Source organism: Gossypium arboreum, chromosome 10 (assembly GCF_025698485.1).
Source record: "Gossypium arboreum isolate Shixiya-1 chromosome 10, ASM2569848v2, whole genome shotgun sequence".
In the NCBI taxonomy this organism is placed as follows: Eukaryota; Viridiplantae; Streptophyta; class Magnoliopsida; order Malvales; family Malvaceae; genus Gossypium; species Gossypium arboreum.
The window spans coordinates 101,316,901-101,328,695 of record NC_069079.1 but is presented as its reverse complement, the minus strand read 5'-3'; the positions used below and the strand labels follow the sequence as shown (position 1 = coordinate 101,328,695).

Genomic DNA, 11,795 nt, shown 5'->3' with positions numbered 1-11,795 from the left:
CTAATGAGCGAACCGTGTAAAGTCCATTTGTGGATGGTACTCGCCTATGGGTGAACTATCTGTCTCATTGAGTTGGAAAGGAATTAATTATTTGTTTTATGTATATTCTTTGTTGTATCTGCTCTGGATCTTACTAAGTTCTTCAAACTTACTCCGTCACCTTTCCTTTTCAAGGCTAACGAAGAAGTAAAGGTCACCTAGGACTATGCTAGAGGATATTTACTATTGTGAGACTCCTAATGATTTTGTGTTACGCTTGACAGTAGGGGATGGCATTTAGCTTATAATTATGAAGAACAATATTTTGTAATTAAGTTTATTTTGCCAAACTACTATTTTTCCCAAACTTTTGTATTGAAACTTATGGTTTTGATTTGAAATAGTTTACTTCAAGATTCAGTATTTTCCAATTTGTTATTCATGGTAATTGTTGACGTAGTCCAACTTCTTTTCAAACTAGGTTCTAAGAATAGGTAAGGATGTAAGGTTGTAACATGACATCCTGGATCCTCTTTGAGGGTCGGGCATGGGGCGCTACAAGATAGATACAAATGGTATTAATATATTAGGGAACTTTATTTAAATCAATATGTTTGAAAAATTAAAAATATAAATTGACGAATATACTATACTTGGGGCACTAGATTCTAACACTAGGTTCAATAGGAGGATGATTAAGCATTTAAACTCCTCCATTGAATCTCATAACTGAGTCATTTCCAAGCTCTAGTAAAAAATTCAAGTGATTTAGCAAGTAAGGGGGAGTACATAGAGATTTGATATTGTTGCTTAATTGCGATCCTACTTATTTGCTTCTTATTGATTATTTTACTTTTTGTTTTGTTTTTCTGAACTTGTAAAGCTAAAAAATCTTGAATATTATCAATGACTTATCAACTCTATTTTGGTGCACTTCACTTATCCACATCTTACTTAGATATAATTATAGTAGTTTAATTATTAATATCAATTCTATACAAAACATTGATGGTTGATTTATATAATTTTGCTTTAAGTATGTTAAAATAAGGACTGTGTTGGGAGGGAGCTATATCTGTTTTGATGATTAGCTTTATAATTTGTGTGGTTTTGTTAAAAAATTACCAAAGGAAAAGGTTGTTGAAGCAAGTTTTGAAGTGGCCTGCTAAGTGCCAGTCAAAAGGGAAACTTCCATCGACCCTGTGACAATTACAATTTAGCAAATTTTTCATATTTGGAGTTGGCAATTTATTGAAACAAAATCTTCAGGCTTTGAATTATAATGATATTGTGGATATATAGAAGCTAGACTTTGAAGACCAATCCATTGAATTCTACTATCCTTGAAGATTAGATTGGCTCGAATCAATCAATTAGAACTCTTGGATTATGGAGAATCGATCGGGATCACATTAAAAACTTTTTTGAATAATGGATCTCCATTAGTTCACTTTATATTAGACTTTATTAGTATATTATTTTTGCTATTTTGTAGTTGTTATTATTAAAGGGTTGGATTGTAATTGATTACTAGTATGTTGGCAAGTCTTGAAAACTTTTATATATTGAGAGACTTGTATGGATTTTGTACGAAAGCATAAAGAATACTTTATTGTTCATCGAGAAACTTATTTTGTAAGTGCATTTGAAGTGTAGACCAATTGTGTTTACAACCTAAATTCTCCCTTGAAATTTAAAGGTGAGTGCTAAAGTCTTTAGATACAAAAGTGAGGTCACTATGTTTGGAGAGTGATAGGGCTTGACTCACTTGTATTGTGGATTAAAGATAATGGAATTACTCACTGAGCTAGGCTCTATAAACGTAGGGAAATCAAATTGTGTGAACAGTCTTTTATGTTCATTATTTATTTTATTTTCTTAATTTACACGGTAACAATTGAAGTGGCCACTATAATGAGGCACTTCCATTCAACTTAATCAATTTAAAGCAATAAACAACTTTAGGTTAAACCATATATAAAAAAAATACCCACATTGAATTTTGATCCAACAAATAACGGTTTCCATTCCTTGTACCAAATTGATCCATGGAGTGATGATTTCTATATGGCACCATAAAATTGGTTCCTCTTTATGCAGACTTATCATTCTTTCTAACATCATGTTGTTTCTCTGTATGTTCTTGAATGAAGAGTCTTTGCCTGTTTCAGGTGAATTTGAATAGTTGCTTGTTATGATTTGCTGGGGATTTTCTTTTATAAATTACCACTTTGTTGAGCAAAGTAAACATAAATGGATGTCTCAATGAGTACCGAATGGCTGGGTGCTTATTTGTTGCATTGTGCGATTTGAGGTTTTGTTTTGCCAACACGTTGATAAACAATAAACAAATAATAAATAAATATATACATCATGTTTTAAATGTAAAAATAATAATCAAGTATGAATTTTATTAATTATATTATATATAAATAAAAAACACACAAACAATATAATTAATATTATTAATTATATAATAAATCAAATAATAAATAAATTTTAAATGAGATTTAACTTATTTATTAAATAAATTTTAAATGAATGTAAATAAACTTGTTCAAATATAAATCAACATAAATAAATAGAATAAATTTCATTTGTATTAGGTTGGTTTAATAAATAAACCTCAAAATTATGTTTAATTTATTTATTTAAGTCGGTAAATAAACAACAACTCAATTATTTATATAATGTTAATGGAAAGCTTTATCCCGTAATGCCTTATTTTCTTGTAATTTCATGTTGAGGTTTGTATAATGTCCTAGTTTCAAAGTAGTTACAGACTCTCATTTATGTGTGTTTGTGGTAGTGCAATTGATGTTGTCATCCTGTTAGTCCCACCATAAAAAATATTTTGGTTGAGAAAAAAATTCTTCAGCTTATCTTCATCCTCTAGAAGAAACTATGAAAAAAAAAACATTAAGCCACTTACTCCATAGAAATCCATCAGTTGGGAAACTATAAATGGTGATGAGAACGGTGTTTGTATACAATATTCCTGACAGCATGTACAGGAAAGGTTTATGGGCATTGTTTCGATTTTATGGGAATGTATTGGATGCGTTTTTAAGAGAAGTATGGAGGGAAAGAGATTTGGTTTTGTGAGGTTCACTAATATGGAAGATGCTCAAAGGGCAATTTCAAGACTTGATGGTTTTGTGTTGTTAGGAAAAAAGATTGGTGTGAAAATGGCTAGATTTAGTGGCAACAGGAGAGTATGGAGAAAAGTTCAAGCTAAAAAATATTTTAGTCGAGTGGGAGTGATGCAGTCGAGATGGAGGGAGCTTTTGGATGTCGGAAAGGAAAATTTGAATGACAGTATGATAAATGAAGGCATAGGGCTGTTGAAGTAGATGGAACGGGGAGGAAAAATATTAAAGTTGTGGGACATGTCGAGAATGAACAGTTGTGGAAGCTTCAACATTGTTTGATTGGTGAGGTAGCGTCTTTTTGCAATGCATATAGCTTATATGATAGAATTGCTAACTTAGGCCTTGGAGAATTAATTGTTAAGAGAATCAAGGGTAGATATTTCCTTATTGAGGTTCCAGACGATGAGCTGATGGAGATCTTAAAGCAAAGAGACTGGGCATATCTGAAAGAATTTTTCATCAATATTGAACCTTGGTCAGAGAATTTTAAAGTCTCGGAAAGGGCAGGTTGGATTGAAGTGGATGGGATTCCTCTTCATTGTTGGAATTACCAAACATTCAAAAGGGTAGATGATTTATGGGGTGAGATTTTTACGATGGGTGATAACTTAACAAAGGTGAACAATTTTGAAAAGATGGATATATTGATTTTCATGAAGCAAGAGCACAAGCTTGATGAAGTGATTATGTTGGAGGTTGGCAGCAAGTTTTTTCCAATCCGTATTAAGGAAAGAGGATTGGTGGAAAAACCAAATGAAAATCATACAAGAAGTGGGGATCATAAGGGTAGAGAAGAAGAAGTAGCTTCGTCAGAAGTGAAGTCAGCAAACGGTTCGAAAATGGATATGTCACGGGAGGAAAGACGAAATGACGGGATTAAAGGAGTTATTGAGAACGGCCTCGAGAAGATTTGAACAACATGGGATTGGTATTGGTAGTGGGGATGGGTCAAGAGTTTGTGGGTGATCCTAAAGCAACGGGTGGGAACGATTTGGGCTTTAATGAGTTAGCTTTGCAGGGTTCAAGTATTGTTGATAGCCCGAAGATCAATAGTCCAAATAATATTGAGAGCCCAAAACTCAACAAAGTTTTATCCCACCTATCAGATTCAGAGAGTCAAAGGGATCGTTTTGCAGAAGTCGAATTAGAGGAGGATTTTCATCGTTTTAGAAAAAATAAAAAATAAAGAAGGTGCTGAACAAACGAATCTGATCTATGTGAGAGATCCAGGACTCAGGGCTCACTTCAAAGAAGAAACAAAAGAAGGACAGAGGAGCAAAGTAATCGAAAGGAAAGGGGGATTATTTGTCGCTGTCAGATTCTGACATTAGTAACAGAAGGAAAGTTATTCTCAAAGAAGCAAAGAAGACTTGGGAGGTGGGGAAAAGGCTGGGATTCAGTGTGCAAGGTGATGAAGAGTTGATTATTGAAGAGCTAATTAGGATTGAAGGAAAGCAATAGGAGGGTTTCAAATGCAGTGAGCTGGTGTTTTGCGATTCTGGTGAGAATTCAGTTTTGTCGATTTAAAATTCATTTTTCATTTAGATTGGAGATATGCGTTTAGTAACATGGAATGTTAGAGGGCTGGGTTCGGGTGCCAAAATCGAAGCTGTTAATAGACTGGTGAAAATGCATAGAATTAATGTTTGTTTCCTTCAAGAAACTAAGCTGGAATTTGTGTCTGTTGATTTAGTTAGAAAAATTTGGGGGAATGACAATTTTGGTTTTATTTTTGTTGCTGCAATTGATAGATCTGGAGGGCTGTTATCGATATGGGAGAAGGAGATTTTTTCGGTCATAGTTGAGCATTGTGGGAAGAGATTAATTGTAGTTGAAGGAAAATGGGTGCCAGAGGGGAAAGAGACAGCTTTGATTAATGTATATGCCCCAACATCCTTTTGGAACAAAAAATGCTGTGGGAAGAGATAATTGGATTGAGGAGTGTATTTAGTAAAGCTTGGATTGTAGGAGGGGATTCTAATGTGGTGAAGAATAGAAGTGAAAGAATTAATTGTTCGGGCATTGAGAAGGGATCGAAGGAGTTTGGAGAGTTTATTGATAAATGTAAACTGGTCGATTTGCCGTTGGTAGGGAAAAATTCCTTGGATTAGTCCGGATAGCAACGTAACAGACTTGATAGATTCTTAATAGAGGAAGAGTGGCTGGTACTTTTAAAGGATTTTCAACAGAAAGGCATTAATAGATCATTATCGGATCAAATCCCAGTCCTATTGGTTAATGAATCTCTTGATTGGGGTTCAAGGCCTTTAATGCTTGGCTCAAAAAGGAGGACTCTAGGAATTTAATCGAAATGGAATGGTTGGGAATGTGGGGTTTAGGAGGGAATATGGCTAGTAAATTACGTAAATTGAATGGAGCTCTTAAGAAGTGGAATATTGAAGCTGGTAGTATGTTGTAGAAGAGAATTATTGATTGCAAAGATAAAATTAAGGCCATTGAAGAGATAAGCGAACAAAGGAAATTGTCAGAGTCGGAATTGGAGGAGTTAAAAAAGTTGAATATTGAACTTTGGGAAGCAATAAAATTCAAAGAATCTTTTTGGCGTCAAAAATCAAGAATGGCATGGTTATGAGAAGGAAGGATGCAAACAGAGCTTTTTCCATAGAGCTGTAAAAATTAGCTTGAATAAGTGTTGTTTTGATAATTGTAAATCTAAATCTGCAGCTGCATTTTGGAGACCTCCTCCTCTTAGATGGTTAAAGTTTAACGTGTGCGGAATGGCAAAAGAAGGTAAAGCAAGATGTGGTGGGGTATTGCGAGATATGAAGGGTATTGCCAGAGCATTATTTTCGGGTTCGGTGACTGCTTATGTTGCGGATGTGGCTGAGGCCAGTGCGGTAAAGGCTCTAGATGTTTTCGTAACTATGAATTGGGAAATTTATGATTCCTTATTTATCGAAATTGGTTCTTTGGTGGCGTTATCTTGGTGTGTTAACAAGGCAATGAGACCTTGATCTCTTCAAGCAATGTTTGCTGACATCGATAGAGACTTGTTAAAGGCTGGAAAAGTAGTTTTCTCGGTGGTTGATAGAAAAGGTAATGAAATGGCTGCTTCATTGGTGATTGCTGGCTTTAATAGGGAGAATATGTTTAAAGTTTGGTGGTGAGATTTCAGTATTGTTGTTTTTTGTTGTTGTAATGTTGGGTTGCGATTGTTACGCTGCTGAAATTCTAAATTTTGTTTGCTGTTCTGTTTGTCTTTTGATAATAGCACAGTTCAACTGTTGCAAAAAAAAAAAGAAAAAAAAAAAAAAAAAGAAACTACGAGCTTGAACTCAAATACATATAATTGAATTCAAATAAATATAAGAAAGTTAACTCATTTTCTATTATATAAATAAACTTAATAAAATGAGTTTGAATAATTCAAACTCAAAATTTTAAAATAAAATTATAAGCTCAAAAACGAATTTGAGGTCAAATGTTCAGTATTTAACCTCTCTCAACGCTTTAATTACACCCCAAAGCAATCGGCCACTTGCACTTTGCAATTGCAAAGTGTTCAAATTCAAAGAAGCTCAGGATCTCTGGTTTTGTTTAATAACGAGAACCAAGATGCCGCGTGGAGCACCGGGAACCCTCATTCCACTCGCTTTATTACATCTATATACGGTAAATTTAACTAACCATCCTCAAATTACAATGTATATTTTAAATTGGTTCTAAAACTTTAAAACGTGATACTTGAGCCTTTGTAATATAAATATCATATTAACCAAGTCTTTTTGTTAGCCTAGCCATCAAGTTGGCATTAACTTCTAGCTAAGATCAAATATGGAGCATATTTAAAACATGATTAATGTATCTACTATATCAAGGACGAAACCACAAATATGATACTGTATGGTAAAAATAAAGTTTTAAAAGCTTGAGGGGGCCAAAAGTAAAAAATTGCTTAAAAATGATTTAAATTAAATAATTCATAACTACAATGGACTAAAACTATTATTTTATCCCTCAACTAAGGGGTGCTAAGGTCATTGCCTGGACAACTTGCATTTAACATGTTAAAAAAAAAAAAAACAATACTATTAAAGTTTAGGAGGCTTTTTTTTATTTTAACATACTAAATTTAAATTGTCTATGCAATAGTTACACATGTACTCAAATTTTGATCCACCTACTTTAACTTTATGTAGCATCAAAATTCATTTAGCATTTATAATTAAAGTGATAGATAAGTTGACAGAAGGACTTAATTGATGTGATATTGTCACTTTTTAAGACTCAATTAGAACATTTAGAAGTATGGGGACAAATTTAGAATCTAAAACATAATTTGAGGACTCATGATGTAATTAACTTTAACTATATATTAAATTGTTTGCGTAAACAGTCCAACCTTCATTCAATCCATGGTTTCAGGGGAACAATAATTTCAGTCTTCTATATATGTTTTAATATTTATCTATCCAAACTCGTAATAATGTTATTTCTTTTTATAAAATAAATTATCCAATAAGTTTACATTTTCTTTATGGGGAATAAATTTATATTTGATAAAAATATTTTATTTCATTTTGATAAAAAATATTTGGAATTTAGTTAGATTACATCCTCGATCTATTGATAGTTTATAAATTTATACAGCATTGTCATTCATTCATATACGAAAAGCTCCTCTAGCTCATAAAAGGAAAAGCTTCTGACATGTAAGATGTGGATACATTGAACTACATAAATTCTTGACTTTTCTGTCAGTTCGTGAATCGGGATCATACACAAAGACAACTACTTGATTAGAAAAATAAGATCGAATCCATCAATTTTATTTTAATGATTGGAAGACTTCCAAGACAGTTGGATTGGTCAATGAGGAATAAAAAAAAGTTGGATCTTTGACAAAACCCTCAAGTTTAATCTTAAGTTGAGGTGATTTTAATATTATTATTACAGCCAAACTTAACTTTAAGACGTCAACTTCCTTGTCTATATAACGGAGATCATTTAGGCTTCTTGAATCAAGTTCTTAATTAGTGATGAAAATGAGGGCCGGTTATAGCATTTTCATCCTCCTTGTTTCTCTTACTTTGATCGGAATCGTCGATGTTTGTAATGCTGGTAAGTTGAGCTATAAGTTTTACAAAAGAACTTGTCCGCGAGCTGAGCAGATCGTAAAAGAGATTATCCAAAACCGAACCCAAAGTAATCCATCTTTGGGTGCTCGACTTATTAGGATGCAATTCCATGACTGCTTTGTTAGGGTAAGTACTAAGTAACTACAACTTCCTCTTTATGATTCTTAGGTTTATTGGGAGTCAAGTTATATGTGTAAGCATATATATACTGACATTTATCTTTGATTGTGTTAGGGATGCGATGCATCAGTGCTCTTGGACACAGTTAATAATTCTACGGCTGAGAAAGAAGCGATACCGAACTCATCCTTAAGCGGTTTCGACGTGATCGACGATATCAAGACTGCAATCGAAAGGGCTTGCCCTAACGTTGTTTCCTGTGCTGATATTCTTGCCTTGGCAGCTCGTGATGCTGTTTCTGCACCTGTAAATAACCCACTTTTAGCTACACCATTTCATCACCAAGAAGTTTTCAGACTCTTATATATAGTTTTGAAATACTTTTATCGCAGTTTAGTAAGCCCCTGTGGGACGTTCAACTTGGAAGAAGAGACGGAATGGTTTCACTGGCAACTGAGACCAATGGAAACCTCCCTCGTCCCTTTGCAAACTTCACTAGTTTGATTCAACTGTTTAATAGGAAAGGCCTTGACGTTAATGACCTTGTTGTTCTTTCAGGTATAAGGCTCCTTTTCTTACTTTGGCTCTAGCTTACACTTCTTATACATTAATATGCACCGGAAACTTCAAAATATTTTCTTCATGCTTATATCTCAATATGCGTCGGATACTGAATTCGAATTGATACTGAAGTTTGAAAAAAAATGTAATAAATTGGCATTAATGTCCTTAATCAAACAGGTGCGCACACTATTGGAGTTGCTCAATGTGCAACTTTCTCAAGTAGGCTTTACAACTTCACAGGCAAAGGTGATGCTGATCCGAGCTTGGATCCAACTTACGCCGAAGCCTTAAGAAAGCAATGTCCGAACCCAGCAAGTCCAACAATAACAGTGGAAATGGATCCTACAAGTTCATTATCATTCGACAATCATTACTACGATATCTTATTACAAAAGAAGGGGTTGTTTGTTTCAGATGCTGCACTTCTTACGAACAGGAATTCCAACAAGATCGTGACTCGGTTACAGAGATCGCGTTCTTCCTTTTTACCTGCATTTGCCAAGTCGGTGAAGAAAATGGGAGCCATTGAAGTTCTCACTGGAAATGCTGGAGAAATCAGGCAAAACTGCCGTGTTGTTAACCCTTGAAATAGAATACGAGATTAGTGATAAATTTGCATCAATTTCCCCAAACAATGATTTAATTATGAAAAAGAAGTTGAATAAGTTTTTATTTTCTGTTTTTTAATGCCCAATTAACTAATGTTGTACTGATTCTGATGCAAATGTAATAAATAATTACTCAAGAAAAGTTAATGTTTTGAGCATTTCGTAAGCTTTATAAATAGAACTGACAATTGGAAAGATTTTGATTTCTTAACAGACATGTAGTTTAAATAGTTTTGGATTCCTATTATTTGGGATAAATATTAAATTTATATGTGAATTTTGTTTTAATCAACAATTTAATATATAAATTTTGATTTGGTACAATTGTATATATAAAACTAGAATTGTAGCTCTTATATATATATATATATATATATATATGAAACTTTGATTTTAATTCAATTTTACATATTTAAAGAAACGAATATATACATTTATTTTTATATCATATTAATATAATTATTTATGTATGCAATATATCAACATAAAATAATGTTAATTCGATAATATTGTTAGTTATTTGTAAAAATTGAATCAAAACAAAATTTTATGTATAAAATAAGAAATTCTTCTTTTAAGCACTCAAAATAAAAAGTTTGCAATTTAGGTACCTATATTATATAGTTCATTCATTTTGGTCACTCTTATAAAAACTCTAACGAAAATCAATTATGACATTTTTTTTGTGACACGCGAACTAATCATTGAATACCATATGGCACAATTTATCATGTCATAAGAGTTGCATACCATTTTAAAGGACTAAAATATAATTTTCTCAATATTACTTATTAACCGAAATAAAAGAAAAAACAATAACTAAATAGTTGAAAACCCACAAAAATCCAAGCGTCATCTTCTTCCCCAAATTTTAACTTAAGAATTGAGAAAAAAAAAAAAAAACAGAAGAAAGAACAACAGGATGAACCAACAATTAGCGACCTCAAACACGATTTTCGTCCACAACAAGTTATGTTGGAATATGATAAGGAATATGATAAACCCAAAAGAAGCATTCAAAATTTTTTCCTTCAATTTTTCTTGATTACTCTTTTAAAAGAACCAATTTTTTTTTTATCAATTTTTGTTTTTGTCTTTAAATAAAATGGAAAAGCAAACCCATGGGAGATTTGCAATTGAAGTTTGGTTCTCCAACTTATTTTTGTAAGAGATTCAGATTTAATTCCTTAAACCCAGTTTTTTTCTCTAACAACAAATGTTTAAAGAAACAAAGTAAAAAAAATAAAAATAAAATCCAAAGCTTGTATTTAGGGGAATCGAAGGGATTAAATATTGAAACGTTATTGAAAATATATGAGTTTTGAAGGAAATATGGATATAGAAATTAAGTATAAAGAAGAGGAGTTGAAGAATAGAGAAGAAATAAGGGAATTGAAAAATTGGGATGATATTTTAGAAAAAGGAATCAATTTCTCTCGCACAAAAAAACAACACTTTATCTTGTATTTGAAAGAGAAAATTTTTCAAAAAATTTACTAATCAAACACGATTGAAACTTGATAGCAGAAAAATTGAATCAATAGTAGTAGCCAAGTTGATTACAACAAATCACAAAAGAAGAAATGTATAGATTTGGGGTTTTCTTCTTGATGATAAAAAAAGTTTTTCTCTCTCTCTTTTTTTTTTTATTACCAGGATTAAACCTCATTTATATTAAAATATTAAGAATCAAAATGATAATTTTTATTTTACTTAAATTACTTGGAAAATTAAAATTTTAGAAATAATTCCACGTCAAGTTTCCATTACAGTTTTTAATAGAAGTGATTAAAATGAATAAATTATATAACGTAAATATTTAAATTATAAAATTTTATTTTGGATGTTTCAAATAAAATTTTAATAGTTAAATAACTATTTACGTAATTTATCAAAAGAAAATTTTGATGTTTTGAGCATTTCCTAGACTTTATAAATAGAAGTACTGACAATTGGAAGGATTTTGATTTCTTTAACTGTCATGTTAAATAGTTTTGTAATCGATTTTTTAGAAAAATATTAAATTTATAAATATATAAATTTTGGTTTAATGTCTAATTTGATACATGAATTTTAATTTAGTGTAATTATACATATGAAACTTAAATTTTGGATCATATGTATATATGAAACTTTGATTTTGATTCAATTGTACAAATTTAAAGAAATGAATACATACATTTATTTTCATATAAGATTAATATAATTGTTTGTGTATGCAATATGTCAATATAAAATAATGCTAATTCAATAATGTTGTTAGTGATTTGGGA

At 31.8% G+C, this 11,795-nt stretch overlaps 1 protein-coding gene and 1 long non-coding RNA gene across 3 annotated transcripts; both read left to right on the top strand.

The window, feature by feature from the left end:
* Positions 1-3,987: 3,987 nt before the first annotated feature.
* LOC128281492 (uncharacterized) lies at positions 3,988-6,360 on the top strand. 2 transcript variants are annotated; one of them, XR_008271709.1, is made up of 2 exons: positions 3,988-4,632; positions 5,817-6,360. It is a non-coding gene; the product is annotated as an uncharacterized LOC128281492 (long non-coding RNA). The 2 variants fall into 2 exon arrangements; XR_008271710.1 differs by lacking the exon at positions 5,817-6,360 and adding an exon at positions 4,883-4,913.
* Positions 6,361-8,093: 1,733 nt separating this feature from the next.
* Positions 8,094-9,664, top strand: LOC108482363 (peroxidase 24-like). Its single transcript, XM_017785493.2, has 4 exons — positions 8,094-8,356; positions 8,465-8,656; positions 8,743-8,908; positions 9,092-9,664. The coding sequence occupies exons 1-4, from the start codon at positions 8,132-8,134 to the stop codon at positions 9,499-9,501; spliced, it is 993 nt and encodes a 330-aa protein (XP_017640982.2). The 5' UTR covers positions 8,094-8,131; the 3' UTR covers positions 9,502-9,664.
* The last annotated feature ends 2,131 nt before the right edge of the window (positions 9,665-11,795 follow it).

Excerpts from the sequence above, each read along its gene's own strand:
- LOC108482363 (XM_017785493.2), top strand. The coding sequence starts at position 8,132 with ATGAAAATGAGGGCCGGTTATAGCATTTTCATCCTCCTTGTTTCTCTT. Across the intron at positions 8,357-8,464 it reads TCCATGACTGCTTTGTTAGG|GGATGCGATGCATCAGTGCT; the intron begins GTAAGTACTAAG and ends TGATTGTGTTAG. Across the intron at positions 8,909-9,091 it reads TGACCTTGTTGTTCTTTCAG|GTGCGCACACTATTGGAGTT; the intron begins GTATAAGGCTCC and ends TTAATCAAACAG.